Raw genomic sequence first — 17,082 nt, 5'->3', positions numbered from 1 at the left:
TGGCTGAGTAGCATCACGTGTGATGATTTACAGCACATGCATTGGTCTGTGAGCTTCCTGGCAGATAAACCAGTACCATAAAGGCTAGAAAAGCATGTGCCGGTTAAAATAGAAAAGCTCAGTGAAATGTAACAATTCTCAATGATTTGTAGGTCATAGGGCTCGGTCCGGATAGGACGGCGTCTGGGTCCGGATGCAGACCGGAGTCCGGACTTTGAGGATCGCTGATCTAGGCTGTATCCTCGATGGGACTCTAGGGGGTGCCACCATGGCATTAAAAGTTCTGGGCAAAGTAAATGCCAAAACCAGGTTTTTAGCCAGGAAGTCAAGACTGCTTAACAAGGAATGCCGGAAAATTTCAGCTTCATGTTTAATCCAGTGCCACTTTGATTACGCCATCAGTTCCTGGTAATGGGGCCTCAACAAATCCCTGAAACAGAAACTTCTGGTGGCACAGAACAAACTGATCAGGGTAGTTCTGGGGCTTACATAGGATCTTAAACAATAGAGCACCTGATTATTTTACCAATTATTTAAAAAAAATAACACATGGACACAACACAAGAGCAAGTGTGGGAAATGTAGCCCTCCACAAACATAAGACAATGCCAGGTAGAGAATCTTTTATCTATTCCGGTGCTGTGGAGTGGAACAAACTGCCTCTCTCAATAAAGGAAATACAAAGTAAAGTGGCTTTTAAAACAAGGATTAGGAAACAGTTTTTTTAGCAACCTTCCTGCATAAGCTGTCTTTTCTCAATGTGATGTAATGTGATGTGTGTGTTGATTTGCTGATCAACTGTCTGTTTTTACTGTTTTCGCTTTGGTCGAAGTAGAGCACTTTTTGGTATTGATTTGTTTTTATTCACACTTTAATCTAATTTAATGTTGTATTGCACTTTACCAGATGCCTGTCTCCACAGTGGACACTCGACACAACAGGCCCATGTTTGCATAAACTACAGGTTAAGAACTTCCTTTTATGAATACAAAAATGTTAAATTATTATCGCTTACTTACTGTAGAAGTATAGGCTGAAACCCCCCCCCCCCGTCTATAAATCCCCCTTTCTGAAGAACATAATGGGGGAATTTAGTCCATGGGCCAAACCCCAAAATTTCACATATCGGTACCACTCAAGTGGGCAAATTCTAATCATGATTTTTGAACAGGCATATATCCATAGATGATATTTTAGTATGGTAGCCTTTGCAGAATGGTAGCTTTGTCACAGTTATCAGCCAATGAAGTTAGCCAGCCCCTACAATAAATTGAATTGTAGGTGCTGGTGCATATCCTATTCTAGGCTCATTTTCAGGACCTTTACTCATGTTTTATAAGAACAGGTTTGATGCCATTTTAATGGGTCGCTTCTTAGCTTTTGTTTAAGCAAATTTGTGAGTCTGTCTGATAAATTCCAAGGTCACATGGGCTCTTCAAAGTGTCAGTGACATACATTTTTCCACAATTTTCACCTGAACTATAGCATTTATTTCAGCACTGTGGCATCGACAGTAGGAACATCACAGACACAAACAACAAAGATTGGGATACTCACAGGATTCAGAAAAGGTGTAATGTACCCATGCTATCCCACATAAGGGGTGAATTTGGCCCTTAAGGTAGAATAATTACTTTTCGAGGGAAGTGGGCCAGAGCCCAAAATTTAACATATTGGTACCATCCGGTTGGGAAAATTCTACTTGTTTGATGACTGGTAGTTCTCTACAGCACTCTGGACAGCCAGAGAAGCACCTTCACAGACTGATCTCTCTTGGCTGCAAGAAAGATCGCACCAAGAACACTTTTGTTCCACGGGCCATCAGGCTGTACAATGCCTCCCCATTGTGCAGGGGGCGTGGAGGCGTGGCCCCAGCAACCTGCAGGGGGCGTGGCCCCAGCAACCTGGGCCACTGAGACTTGAGACTTGAGACTTGAGATTTTTGTATTTGTTTGTGTATGTACTGCAGGCACTTTCTCTATGCATATGTTTGCACACTGCATAGTCCCAGGCACTTGTTTTCTCTCTTATTTCCATGTCCCTACCAGGACTGGCTCTCCTAACTTTTTTATCTTGTTTATCTTTTTATCTCTTCGTTTTTAGTATTTTAACATGCTTTTTATCCTTCATATGTACTTTGTTATTTGTATGTGCAACTGGAAGCTGCTGTACAACAGAATTTCTCTCGGGATTAATAAAGTATTTATCTATTAGTGGTTAACCCCTCTTAAATTATGGACTGCTGTCAGCCTGCAGCCAGCATACAATACGGGTTGAACGTGCAGAGAATGCAACATTTACAGGTACACAGATACACTGCACGGGACGGGTATCCCACTAGTTGATGTGGTAAAAAGAAAAGATTAAAAGTCCTTCAGAGTGGATACAGTCTAAAATGTTTAAAATAAGATATTTGTAAAAGAAGGATGGTTGTTTTAAAATCTGATAAGCATGTTTACATTTTTGGAACTCGTTTTTATGCCAACAATAATAGTAATAATGGCAATAATAATTGGGGGGGGGAGGCACATATGTTCCCTGAGGGGGGGCCCACTCTCCCACACTTTCAAAACCCCACACAACCTCCTCCGATACCAACTTTTCTGCACCAGACGTGGTCTAGTCCAGAAAGCTTCCACCATGTGAGGATTGCCTATTAATGCATTCCATTCATGCAAACTATCAGGCTGCAATCTGGAGATGGTCTCTTCAAACCCAGCCATCTGTACCAAGCCCCAAGGACCATGGGTGGACCACAGACGATGAGGGGCACCTTGAAATCCAGTGGATGCGCAGTTCCCCAGCACCAGATGCTGTCTTGCAGTTGCTCTCCTGCAAGTGTGTGAGGTTGTGCAAACCACCAGAGGGCACATATCACATGGCAGGTATCAACAATGGTCTGAGGTGCACTAGTCTCGCTGGCCAGCCTCCTCTCCCTTCCGTCCAAGGAGTCTGGCGCCGCGGAAAACAGGCAACAGGGATAAACCCTCCCCTGCTCTACAGCTGCTCTCCCATTGGAGCGACTGTTTCGGTGGCAGCCGGATGTCCGCTCCCGGCTTATTACAAACTCTGTCATTGGCTCTGACCATGTCAATCAGAACGGCTTCCGCTCCCTCCTCCCTGTGTGTGTAAATAGTACCCTGCCGCCTCAGTGAAAACAACAATGCTTACTAGCTAGCAAGCTAACGACAGAAACCTAAACGCTAGCTCGTTGCTGCACGCTGAAAACGGCAAATTGGATTGTTGGAAACTATTTTCCAAAGGGCATTGCCGCTAAGCGCCGCCCATCGCAATCCCACTATGGAGACCTGCGGCGCCAGACTCCTCGGACGGAAGGGAGAGGAGGCTGGCCAGCAAGACTAGACCAACACAGTGAAGAAGAGCCTGTTGCACAGCTGACAGACTCAGATGTGGATGATGATGACGATGATGTTGCCCTCGTGGGTGACATGGTGTCTCAGGAAGGGTAGATTGTCCTAATATTGTCCTGAAAGACTGGAAACATTTTGAATATAGCTGTTCATACACTGAGAAGCGTGCCAATTTACTCTCTTTTTGACTGAGGAATGTGCCAATTTAGTAGACAATTAAGTATACTTTATCTACCTAGTATAGTATAGGATGGTATGGTATTTATAGTATGATAGTATGTCTATATCTAGACATGTAGGGCTCTATCTTCCCCCTGGCTTTAAATTAGCGTTTAAGGCCGGGTGCAGCGCTATTAGTGGGCATGGTCAGGCAAATTTCCATACTTTTCCCTCGCCGCTAAAGCCGGCGCTAACCATTTAACCACGCCTTTTTAAGCGTAGAATTATTCACAACTGTAGCCATTGGCAATCTGCAGTAAAGCAATCACATTCTTCCCTTCCAAGCTCCGATCCACTCGATCCAGTCCGGTTGCGGCTGCATGCTGTCATCTCTTCATGCCAATTTGGATATCTCAGCGCATCACAGATCATAGTTTGAATAAAACGATTCAACCTACAGCCAGGCAAATACAGATCTGTTCAGCAGAGCTGATGGTTTCCCTGTAGCCTACAATATAGAATGTTAACTATACTATAATATATAACTACTAACAATAGTGGTCAGTAGTGATAAAACACTACACATACAGAAGGGTGTAGTAATTCCATAGGGATTGTAAAGGCATAAAGTAGTAAATGTGTAATCATTGTGTAGTAATTCAATAATAAACGTGAAAGGATGAGTAGTGTTTGTATAGTCATTTCCCAAAAGCCAAATAGTGAGACAGAAGTAATTAAGTAGTAATCATGCAGTGATTTAAATAGTCATTATGTAGTAATTGTCAGTGGTGATCAGTAGTGAAACATCCCAATTCTCTACTCATTACTACTGAAATCACTACATAAATCACTACACATCTCAATAGCAATCAAATAGTGGAACAATAGGTTTTCTGTAGATATTGTATAGTAGTAATGAGTAGTGATTCAGTAGTACTTTTTCCTGTGGGTAATGAAAGAAAGATGATTTCCAGGGAAGGCACTTACCCGGTTTTGAATGACAGAAGTCCATAATTTAAGAGGGGATAACCACTAATAAGCTACCAGTCATTATGGTCTATCATATAAAACATAATCTAGGGATGTATAGGAATAAAAAAAAAGATACCAAGTCGAATTTGCCCAACCGGATGGTACCGATATGTTAAATTTTGGGCTCTGGCCCATTTCCCTCGAGAAGGCATTCTTCTAACATAAGGGCCAAATTCACCCCTCACGATGGGGATGTATGGGTACATTACTTTTCTGAATCTTATAGTCCTGTGAGTATTCCAGTGTTTGTTGTTTGTGTCTGTGATGTTCCTAGATCCCACAGTGCTGACATAAAGACTATAGTTTAGGCAAAAATTGTGGGAAAATGAATATCCCTGACAATTTGAAGAGCCCATGTGACCTCTTTATTTGTCAGACAGACTCACAACTGAGCTTAAATGAAAGCTAAGAAGTGACCCTTTAAAATTACATCAAACGAGTAAAGGTCCTGAAAATGAGCCTAGAACAGGATTATGCACCAGCGCCTAGAATCCACTTTATTATAGGGGCTGGCTAACTTCATGAGCTGATAACTGAGAAAGCTACCGTTCTGCAAAGGCTATCAAACTAAATATCATCTATATACCTTAAAAATCATGATTAGAATGTGCCCGCTTGAGTGGTACCGATATGTGAACCGTTGGTGGTTTGGCCCATGGAATAAATAGGGGAAAATAAGAAAATGTCCAATAAATATAAAAAGCTACTCCTGTGTAAAGGCTATCATATATGAATTTACTTCTATTGACCCTATAAACAATTCAGTATAGGTAAGGTTTTGTCCACCGAGATGGTACCGATATCTGATTTGGCATGGACTAATACCCCCCCAGTTTGCAAAGTGAATTTTAGGCCCTGTTGATGCTTGTTAGACCTCTTCCTCTTATGAGACCTTAACTCATTCTCCGCCATGGAACGTCATTTAAGAGACAACGCTTCCCCGGCCACCATTGACGTCAGGGGACGTCAATAGGTGTTTTCACCGTCATGTGATAGATGGTGCTCTTGGCCACCTTATGAAGTGCTTACCATACTCGTATAGTCCTCTGCAAACCAGAGATTTTTCCCCACAAAACCAGCCAGCGTTCTCAGCATCGATCTTCCTTCATGGAGGAAGCTCATAAAACACATCCTCAAAGCGGTACAAGGAGTTGCTTCCCCCGGGCTGGAAGCATTGTCACACGGGCTCGTGACAGTCAGTCAACGCGGAATGATTTCTTTCACAATAAACTGGTAAACGGACACCAATCATGCTCCTGTCAGTTAGATCAGTCATCTGCTTTGTGAACGCTCACATAGTGTAAATTTCAGCTGTCAAATATGCTGCCAGACCTCCACACATCGAGTACCAGGAAGCACCAGCCCCACGGAGAACATGAGAGTGTGACCCGCCCCAGAGCGCTCTCCGTGCGGGGTGAATTTTTCTCACTCACTTCGCTGCACAAAAACACATTTTCTCAGCTTCCTGGTGAGAGACGCGCATTTTCAATGAAAACGACCTACATTCAAGTATCAATAACTAAAGAACAGAAGAAGGCAGAAACAAACTTTTTTTCTCTCCATGAAAGTAGAGGCTTTGTTCTGTCTTTTGGGATATTCGGGGTTTACATACTTCTAGAAGAAAATATTCTGTGGGTCACGGAAAATCACTGAAAATGCTCAGAAACCCTGGCGCTGGCTGGTGACTTTTCCTTTGGAACTCTGGCGGGGAATGAGTTAAATCATATTAAATATATTCAAGTAAGCCAAATCTCTGACTCAAGAGCTTTTACTTTAATGGGCATCCGGGTAGTGTAGCGGTAGATTCCCTGCCTACCAATACAATGGTCGCAGGTTCGCGCCCCCGTGTTCCCTCCGGCTTGGTCAGGCGTCCTGGTCGCTGCACTAGTGCCTCCTCTGGTCAGTCGGGGCGCCTGGTCGTGGCAGAAGGGAACTGGTGGGAATAGCTTGATCCTCCCACGTGCTATGTCCTGCCGGTGAAGCTCCCCGCTGTCAGCTGAAAAGACATCGCTGGCAACTGCGCATGTGTCGGAGGAAGCATGGTGCTAGTCTACGGCTTGTCCCAGATCAGCAGAGGGTGGAGCAGCGACCGGGGCAGCAGGGGGGAAATTGGCCAAGTACAATTGGGGAAAAATCTGGAAAAAAAAGCTTTTACTTTAATTATTTTACATCACCTTTGGACTTCCTGACGCGGAGGACACCCTCTGCAGTCTTCTTCACAAAGGGGGACGGTTCTGCTGACTTCATATACTGCCACATCTTGTCAAACAAGGCGATCTTAGAGCGCTGGAGATAGAAGGGACACAAAGAGACATCATTAAAGTTAGGGTAGGCGACGTTGGAGAGCAGACAGGAGTAGATTTTGAAAATCAACAGCCTCCCTGCTCCCTCCTTTTGTGCCCCTAACGCCTCCCACTCTTCACCTTCTTTCCAATTGTGGTTGACGGACTGTTATAAGGATGGAGAGGCTCAGATCTCTGAGAACCAACTCACTTGAAAAGTTTCGAGCTATTTGGGACCCGTTTATAGCCTACCTCGATGAGGTTGGGGATGGTGGGTGACTTTCCCCGGCTGGTTTGTGTTATAACACCTTGAGTGGGACCCCATGTGCGACATCTTTGACAAGCACATAAGCACCCTACATGGATGGCAGCACCACATTATGACTGTTGATATTATACGTATGTTTCTATTTTCTTTTCATTTTTTACATTATATTACATTACATTACGTCATTTAGCAGACGCTTTTGTCCAAAGCGACTTACAATATCACAATTTGTCAACAGTACAGAAAACCACTATGCAACACAATCAATGACAGCTAAGATACTTTGATAGACTAGCACCATGTAGGAAGTAGTTTGAGAAGGAATACTTTTTTTTTTTTATAGATGTTAGTTCAAGAAGGGCCCAGGTGTAGCCTGAAAAGGTGAGTTTTTAGTCTCCGCCGAAAGATTGGCAGTGATTCGGCCGTTCTGACTGAAGGGGGGAGCTTTTTTCCCTTTGTCTGAGCTTGCTTTGTGTTTTGTTCATATATTGTTAAAATTTTAAATAAAATATAAAAAAAGAAAAGAAAGAACAGCCAGTATATTGTATGGATTTGCAGTATTTGCCTGTCTCTGTCTATCCATCTAGTCACCCCTACCCTGAAAAACTCCTTGGTTGATCCAGAGTCCAGGGTGCCATATGCTATCTCTGTCTGTTTAGCTAGGTCTTCAGCGCTCTCTATGGGCGAGACCATCCTCTCCACAGTCAGGAAGGCTGCCAGGTTGGCAGTATAGGATGAGATGATGATCAGTGTGAAGAACCACCACACGCCTCCCACTATACGGCCTGACAGAGACCTGCAGACAAACACAAACACAGATAGACAGGTTGGAACGAATATGATGAATGCTTTATATTAACTCATTGAGTGCCAAGGAAATAGTGACGTAGAGTGCCAAGGACGTCGATTGACGTCAAATACGTTTTTTGACGGTGGGACGTGGATCAAAGCCTCCTTTATCTCCTGTACAAATATTGTAGCTATTGGATGTGTATAACCTATTTTACAAACATTAGGTGGCGACAGTGCTCTCCAGATTAGAGAAAGTTGAGGCAAAAACAGAGAAGAAGTCATTGGGGAAACGGAAATCGCATCGCATCCGTATGCATCGATATGCATGAAGCATAACGTTAGCTGTGCCTGCAGCAGCCAATCTGCTCCCACAATTGAGCCCCTCCGTGTCCGTTGCGACAGCCCATCCGCATGATCAGCCGTGGAGTTATTATTCTCAACTGGAAGCATGGGAGCCGGTGACAAACACACGCGGAACGCTGTAAAAAAGCTGGATGTAGCGCACCCTTCACTGTGCACAGCAAACGCAGCAGAAAGCCACTAGACACTCCTACGGAGGAGGGGTTTGCAGTTGAGGGGGGGGGGGGGGGCACGCAGAGCAGCACACAACACTGACCCAGACAGACCCAGACAGCAGGACAGGATTGGCAAACGCAAGCCAGAATATCCGATGCCCACCAGCAGCAAATCAAGACCAGCAAGAAGCTGCAACCAGCAGCGCACGCAGGGGCCAGCGCTGCTGGTTGCAGCTAAAAAATATTATTCTGCCAAACAAAATTCCCTGGCCTTCACTGTTTTATTGAAGGAAATTATTTTTGAGGTGTGACTACATCAGAAAATTAGCTTCAGAGTCAGTGATGTGCTTGAAATGTTTAATTTCACAAAAGGCTCATTATCTCAGCTTCTAGAAAAAAACGGCTGTTTTTGGTTAAATCAAGCTATCTTCTCCGGCTGATAACTAAAGAACGGAAAATTATATCAATAAACCTGTTTTTGCTGATGATAGAAGAGAGTCTCATCGTTCTTTTTGCGTGTTCGGTGTTTACATAGTAATATCACACAATATTCTGTGGGCCTCGAGAAATCACTGAAAAAAGCTCTGAAACTCTGGCACTGGGAGCGTCCGTTCTCCAAAAGTGGCTGGCACTCAATGAGTTAAGGTCCTGGTAATAAGTGTTACTTAATAGGTAATAAGGCCCTTATAAGGTGCTTATTAACATACTAGTCGCTAGCTCGGCCGCTGCATGGCCTCGCCCACCCTGCAGCTCGCCGAGCTGGCCCTGCAGCTCACATACGCAGCTTGCCCGCTACGCGGCCTCGTCCACAGCTCAGCTGCTGTGTGGACTCGCCTGCCCTATTGGCGTGTGCGCAAAGTCTCCCTCTCTCTCTCCCTCAGTCTCTCTCCCCCTCTCCTCTCTCTCCCTCAGTCTCTATCCCCCCTCTCCTTAATCTCCCCCTCCCTCAGTCTCTCCCTCTCCTCCCTCTCCCTCAGTCTCTCTCATGTGTGTGTCACTGATGACATCATCAGTGATGTCACAATGCCTATGTATGACATCACTGATGGCATCACTGATGACATCATCACTGATGACATTGGTAATATTGATGTTAATGATTAACCGTTAGTCGATTAACCGCCGTTAAGAATGTAACCGATTAAAATGTATTAACACATTAAGTGCCAGAGACGACCTAACTCGTCTTACATAATCCAGCGCTTAAGTGCCAAGGACGACCTAACTCGTCTTACATCGTTTTCAGTGGTTTCCACTAGCTGGCGCCCTTGGGCAATATGTGAATGTGGATCCGACCTCTCCCGCTGCCCCGGAAGTACTCTAACAAAGATTTCTATATAGGGAAGGCGGGCTCTTTGATCAGCGGGTTGTGTAGGTAAGTTTGAGCGAGTAAGACAGAGACAGAATTACATAGCGATTTATATATAGAGAATTTCAGCAATTTAGCAATTTAGAGTCAGATTTAGAGCGAGTTGGTTAGCGTAGTTGATTTAGTTGTTAGTACAGTAGTAGTGTTTAGTATAGTCTTTATAAAGACTTTGTTTAGATAGATAGTTAGCGGTAGTTACAGTTAGTGTTCATTGTAGTTAGCTTAGCACATTTAGCGTTAGCGTCAGTTCATTTTAGTATTTAGCCTTTATTCTAGTTCAGTTTATTCTAGTTCAGTTTGATCGAGTTGGTAGCCGGTAGATTAGCCTTATTTCAGTTCAGTTTGAGCTAGTCGTAGCAGTAGTTTTATTTCAGTTCAGTTTGAGCTAGTCGTAGCAGTAGTTTTATTTCAGTTTAGTTGGGAGCGGGTGGCGTGTTTGTGCCATGCCGGCCATGCTGGCGGGGAGGAGGTGGGGGCTGGCGAGGAGGAGGTGGGGGGTGGCGGGGAGGAGGTGGGGGCTGGCGAGGAGGAGGTGGGGGGTGGCGGGGAGGAGGTGGGGGCGGGGGCGGGGGGCAGTGACCAACCTGCAACCATGCCCCGGCGACCATACCTGGACCCTCAATGCAGGCTGGAGGTCAAGCTAGCGGGCCATGTAATGGTCCTCATACCAGCCACACCCAAAAAAGATTGCCCAACGAGGAGGTGTAGCATGTGTGCAAAGAAAAAGGTTAGAAAAGAGACACGCTACATGTGTGTCAAATGTGGGGTCTCATTACACAGGGGTAGATGCTATGAGGAGTACCACTCAGACAAGAACCTTCCTCAGCGGCGCTGGCGCTGAGTAGGTATGGGTCATAAAAATAAAAAATAAACCAGCCAGGGATTGTTTTTGCTCTTTGTTTGATTGTTTGCTAGCTAGCAGGAATACATAAAAAAGTACCTGCCGATTTTCATGTAACTTTGTGGATGGGTGTAACATGGGCCAAGGAAGTACCCATTACATTTTGGAGCAGTTCTGGATTCGGTGTACGAGCCCAAACCGGTTTGATCACTAACCGAAAAAAACTATAAAAAAAAAAAACTATATAAAAAAAAAAAAAAGCTGAGTCTGCTCTTGTTTTGTATTTATTTTGACATTTATTTATTTTATTATTTGTATTATTCCTCCATTATTGAAAACAACTATTGTTCAGATGTCTGATGTCTCACTGATGCCAAAAATAAATGGTGAAAAGTGACTGTTCTGCCTGTTTGATTGAATTTCACAAAACTACATTTTTCTCAGCTTTCCTTCTCAGAGGCCAAAACCATGCTGTACTCAACGGCTAATATCTACATAACTACTAACTCTACAAACTAACTCTTTTAGACAGAGAAAGCACACATTCTATTAGTTCTTTTTAGATGATTGGTGTTCACGAAGTCTTAACAGAAAAGAATCCTCGGCTGTTTTAAAATGAGCCAGAATCGTCAAAAACACCCCTGGCACAACTTACCTACAGGAATGAAAACATGGCTGGCACTCAATGTGTTAACTGTTTTGACCAACAACATTCACTCTCCAGAGCTCACAGTGTATTAATAATAACAGTCCAGCAGAGGGTGTACCTCACCCAGCTGGCGCAACAGGAGTGGTCACGTGTCATGTCGTCATGTGAGGAAGTAGGAAGTAGATTGAGGAAACCCCATCCCATGAAACAAACAGATGCTAAAGTTAGCAGCAAGCTAACCAAAATCTAATCAGTTCTTCCTTTAGTCCAAGTCGGCGTTTGAGCCACATTGGAAGAAATTCCGTCAAGGCATTCCTGAGATATCGCGTTAAAGAGCTTTGAAATGGGGTTCGTGAGGTCACAGTGACCTTGAACGTTGACCTTTAACCACCAAAATCTAATCAGTTAATCCTTGAGTCCAAGTGGACGTTTGAGGCAAACTTGATGAAATTCCGTCAAGGCTTTCCTTAGATATTGTGTTAACGAGCATGAAAATGGTGTTCGAGAGGTCACAGTGACCTTGACCTGTGGTCACCAAAATATAATCAGTTCATCCTTGAGTCCAAGTCGACGTTTGAGGCAAATGTGATGAAATTCCGTCAAGGCATTCCTCAGATATCGCGTTAATGAACATCGGACGGATGTACGGACGGACAACCCGAAACCATAATGCCTCCGGCCTGGCTATCGCCGGCGGAGGCATACAAATCAGAGGCCTACAAATCCGGCTCTGTCAGGTCACCCGCACGGGTGCTCTTTACACTTCCTGAAAGTTTCAGCCCGATCGCACGTAAAACGGCATAGCTGTGGCCAGACAAAATTCTTGAAACAAACAGACTGCTCTCTTTTATATATAGATAGATAATAGTGTTACTAAGTCTATATACATGTTAATAATAGCATCAAAAACACATTTATTGTTAGATTACATTTATAAGCACCAATAAAAAAAAATGTATAGACTGCTTAATAATGTTAATAAAAGCCTTATGAATCTCTTATGATTGTGTATAACAGCATTACAATCACATTACAGTAATTGAATCTTACTAATTTAGCAATTATGTCATTGATAACCTTTACTAAGTTTTTTGTTGCTTTATTAAGATTAATAAACACTTTATTATTAATGTATTAGCAGTTAACTATGCACGTATTACAGTTAACTATGTTTTTCGGAGCTACTGGATCTAAAGCGAGAGCAATGCATTATTAAGGTTAATAAGTAAGGGATAATGTATATTGAGGCGGTGATTACGGGGGAAATAATGACCGACAGGTGATGATTGAGCCCGACGCGCAGCGGAGGGCTTAATGATTCACCTGAAGGTCATTATTTCCCAGTAATCACCGCCTCAATATACATTATCCCGCTTAGAACACGGCCTACAACTAAATCATTCAATAATCTGACAAAAATAATTATTCAAATAGATTTTTTAATAGCGTTTTCAACGGCAAAGCGGTTTCATTCGTAATTGGCACACAAGACACCACAGCTGCAACTGGTTGGCCTAATTAGTAGTGTCTTGCTGACAAAAAGCTCAACTGATTAATCCAGGTGTGGCAGAGCAGCGGTCGGTTGTCGAGAAATAATGACCGGTGAATATTGTTGATTGACCAATCAGAATCGAGTATTCGAGAGAGCCGTGTTCTAAGTTGTAATAAGTGCATAGTTAACGGCTAATAAAGTAATGATAAAGTATTTATTAACCTTCATAAAGCAAAAAAACAGGTTTAACAATGACATAGTTGGTAGGAGTTAGTAACACTCGATGAATGTGTAAGAATTATAAGAGACTCATAAGGCTTTTATTAACATTCTTAAGCAGTCTTTAAACTGTTAACACAGCTTCTTGCTTAGACAGTAAAATGTATTACACAATAAACATGTTTATGATGCTATTCACACTTATAATATTCTTAATAAGCACCTTATGAGGACTTATACAGTCCTTATTATCTATTAATTAACACTTATTACAAGGATGTTAATATAACGCAATACTGGAATATGTAGTAAAAACAGAGTCACATGGGTACATTGCCATGCCAACCTTGGTGAGATGTCACAGCCCTGTCGCATGAAGGCACCCAAAGAGAACCAGAGAGAGTTGAAGATCCCAAACTCATTGATGGATTCTGTTGTCAACGGCAATGCTCCGTCTTCTGGCTCCTCCAGCTGCCACTCATAGGGGCTGAATCTGGACACCTACAAGATTACATATCATTAATGCAACCATTCATCTGAGTTCCTCTCCTTCCACCTCCATGTTACACTGCACCGACAGGAAAACATACTCCCTGTTACACTGCACTTATAGGAAAACACCTCCCTGTTACACTGCAACTACAGGAAAACATCCTCTGTGTTAAGGCTGTATTATGCTCACCCTGCCGTGAAGGGCGCGGGGGTGGAGCGAGGGCCGGGCGCGTCAAATGACGTAAATTTGTTGGGCGTGGTTATTCGCTACCTCCGTCGGGCGCTCGCCGTGTGCCTGATTTTTTTTCCTCACAGCGCGAGCAACGCACGGCTTCTCTCCAAAAATGGCCGCTTTCAAGCCACTGAGCCCTGAACACTGAGCTGTGTTTTCGCCACATTTCTTGACCCATGTGGTAGGCTATAAACTTTGATTTGCAACTGTTCGTTTGTAGTCATTTCACCAAGTAAATGTGTTGTGTTGAGAGCATTATTGAGAGAGATTAAAAGCAGCACAGAGTAGGCAATCAGGGCTGAGAAGTAAAACAGCTTTCAGTAAAAACAAGTTTGGTGATTCCTTCATGTGCTGATGTGCGGTCGTTTGAGAGTGAAAGCGCACTCAGTACTGCACATAATAGCGTTTCATTGCGACTTTTCACGGGCTGTTCTCACTATTACCATTGTACAATACATGCTGATCACTTGGCTGATCACTTTGTGAGTATAATAGCATCTGCCCCAGCGCGAGGTCTGCACGGTGACTCCCGGAGACTCGCGGAGCTCCACCCCCACGGAGCTTGCTCGAGTATAAGAGCACCTTTACACTGCACCTACAGGAAAACATCCTCCGTGTTACACTGCACCTACAGGAAAACATTCTCCGTGTTACACTGCACCGACAGGAACACATACTCCCTGTTACGCTGCACCTACAGGAAAACACTTCCCTGTTACACTGCGCCTACAGGAAAACATACTCCCTGTTACACTGCACCTACAGAAAACATACTCCCTGTTAAAGGTCCATTCCATAACTTCCTACCTCTTACTGACACCGGTGGCCATTAGAGTAACTGCAGGCAGCATGTGTTCGAGCTGGCGCGCATTATTACAAAACCCACCAAGCTCCTAAAAGCAAAATGCTTATTGTTTTGAATGATTTGGCATCTTCTATTATTGTCAACACTGTCAACACCAGTATTGTTGTATTGTAATAATATGCCATAAAGGTTTATTGAAATTTTTTGGGAGAGCAGAAAAAAAAAAAAAAATCTAAAAAATATATATAAATATCTATATTTTTTTCTAAAAAAAAATATATATATATATTTTTTTGCAAATGCCAAAAAGAATATATATATATATATATATATATATATATATATATATATATATTTTTTTTTTTTTTTTTTTTTTTCTGGGCTGGCGGGGGAGCTGTTGGCCTGGCGGGCCCGCCAGGCCTGTAGAATGGTAGGGGAAACACTGAACGGTAGTAACTTTAGGCATATTTACGACTGTTATATTATCCACACAAGACGGTAATGTTATTAGTGGAGCTTCTGGGTGGTAATCGATTATCTATATTTCAATCAGGAGAGACCAGAGGGTAGAGTTAACAAGCAAGCTTTATTCAAGTATGGCATGGCGATAAGATCTATGGCATGAAACGGCATGGCAACTAATTCTGATGGCATGGCAGCATGGCAACTAGTTCTTTGGCATAATGACTCCGTGGTAAGATGCCTCTCTTCTTGAGGCATCTGCTCGGACTAGGATAGAGAATCCCCCCCGTAGGGGATACTTCAGGAGTCAAGACATTGGTGGTGGACTGGGGAGGTGGGTGGGGTGAAACACAGCTTCAGAGAATGGGATGCGATCAGCTCAGGTACAGCGACCAGAAGGATCAGGGAAAGAGGAGGATGACATGCTGAGCATGGCTATAAATACTGCCACGTCATAGCCTCGGCATTGACGACATTACCGGCGTCATATTGGCAAGTGCGTCACATGGACATCACACTAGGATTACACTTGTCGTCACACTAGGATTACATATGATGTGAGGCAGCGTGTCTGGTCTTCATCTTGAAACTAGGTCGAGACCACCATTAGTTAGCCATGTTAGGTGTTAGCAAGCAAACTAACGTTATAATAGGCAGCCTCACAGCAGCTAACACAACAAGCTGACGCTAATGTGCTTGTGTTAGCTGGACGCAACCAAACAGAACAGATCCGTTACTGCGGTCAGTCAAACAATGTTCCATGACCATAAGCATAATGGTAGTAACGTTTGGCATATTTGGAACTGTTGCTTTATCCACACAAGACGGTAACGTTATTAGCGGAGCTTCTGGGTGGTAAATCCATTAGCCATAGCCGCGTGAGCAAGCAGGTAGAACGTTATCTATATCTTTTTTCTTTTTCTGTGTGGACTTTTTACTGGACTGTGTTGTTGTTGTTTGTTGACATTCATTTACTGCATTAGCTAGTGAACATAATGTTAGCCTGTGTTAGCCTTCTTCTTCGTTGCTGTATTTACTGGCTGAACTGAAGCACTGAGGGGCAGGCTCGTGAACGCGCAGAACGTCACATCCGGCTGATTTTCCACGAAACCCCGAACCGAGAGGAGCCGAAGTTACGTTGCGTTACAGAGCATTCACTCACTGGTAATAAAAAACACTTTGTGCACAATTATTTCTTCCCAAATCTTACAGAATGGACCTTTAATCTGCGCCTACAGGAAAACATACTCCCTGTTACACCTACTATTTAAATATTTCAAACTTCAACAGATTTTTCCAGTAATAAAAGAAAATGCAATTACAGGATAACGGAAACCCTGAGACACACACATGCAGCACACACACACCCTTACCAGAAAGAGTACAACACTGACTCCTATATAGGCAAAGACAATGCACATCCAGATCTCATAGGCCAGTGGGTCCAGGAAGGAGAAGACTCCTGGCTTGGATTTCTGTGGCTTCTTGATCATGATGGAGATTCCCAGAGACATGAAAGGCTTGGAGAAGTCTATCACCTCTTCACGAACAAGGGTGATCGTCAGTGGAGCTATGGCAATATCTGCTTTCTATTGGAGAGAGACAGGGTGGGGGGATTGATACAGCATAGTATCCTGATATTTTGTGTGGCAATATATCATATATTCACCTGTGAATGCCAAGTATCACATTATTTTATTGTAGACGCTTTTGATGCAATTGTGTAGGGAGCAGTTTGAAACCTAGCTTATTTCCTGTCAGCTATTGCATTTGCAATAGGGATGGGTATCATTTGGATTTTATCGATACCGATACTGCTTATCGATACCAATAATTATCAATATTCTTCTTGATACTACTCTCCATAATTTGGTGCAAAAAATAAAGACATGACATAAAAAGACAAGTTATTTTGTTAGTACTTATTACAAGTTAAATTCCTGAGAAAGCCTATTTCACAGCTGTGAATATGATGATTTATTAAACCTAGGTCAACTACAACTATCTAGTAGAAATATGCAATTATTTTTTAAATTGGAGCCCTTAGACCAGAGAAAACAAACTGGCGCGATGGAGTCAGTTAAGTTATGTGGAGTCCCTCC

At 43.2% G+C, this 17,082-nt stretch overlaps 1 protein-coding gene across 2 annotated transcripts in view; it reads right to left on the bottom strand.

Moving 5' to 3' along the window:
• Positions 1-17,082, bottom strand: part of LOC310775230 (glutamate receptor 2-like) — a gene marked incomplete at its 3' end in the record, with an annotated part of 221,612 nt that overhangs the window by 59,738 nt on the left and 144,792 nt on the right. For both annotated transcript variants that reach the window (XM_083635345.1, XM_083635346.1), the window contains 4 exons: positions 16,354-16,569; positions 13,336-13,490; positions 7,710-7,908; positions 6,737-6,848 (listed from right to left, as the gene is read on the bottom strand). In XM_083635345.1, coding sequence (XP_083491471.1) covers positions 6,737-6,848; positions 7,710-7,908; positions 13,336-13,490; positions 16,354-16,569 — 682 coding nt within the window. The remainder of the gene's footprint in view (positions 1-6,736; positions 6,849-7,709; positions 7,909-13,335; positions 13,491-16,353; positions 16,570-17,082) is intronic.

The sequence above is a fragment of the Poromitra crassiceps genome (genome assembly GCF_964638095.1).
Source record: "Poromitra crassiceps genome assembly, chromosome: 4".
In the NCBI taxonomy this organism is placed as follows: Eukaryota; Metazoa; Chordata; class Actinopteri; order Beryciformes; family Melamphaidae; genus Poromitra; species Poromitra crassiceps.
The sequence above is the reverse complement of the archived record's forward strand: the minus strand, read 5'-3'. Positions and strand labels throughout refer to the sequence as shown.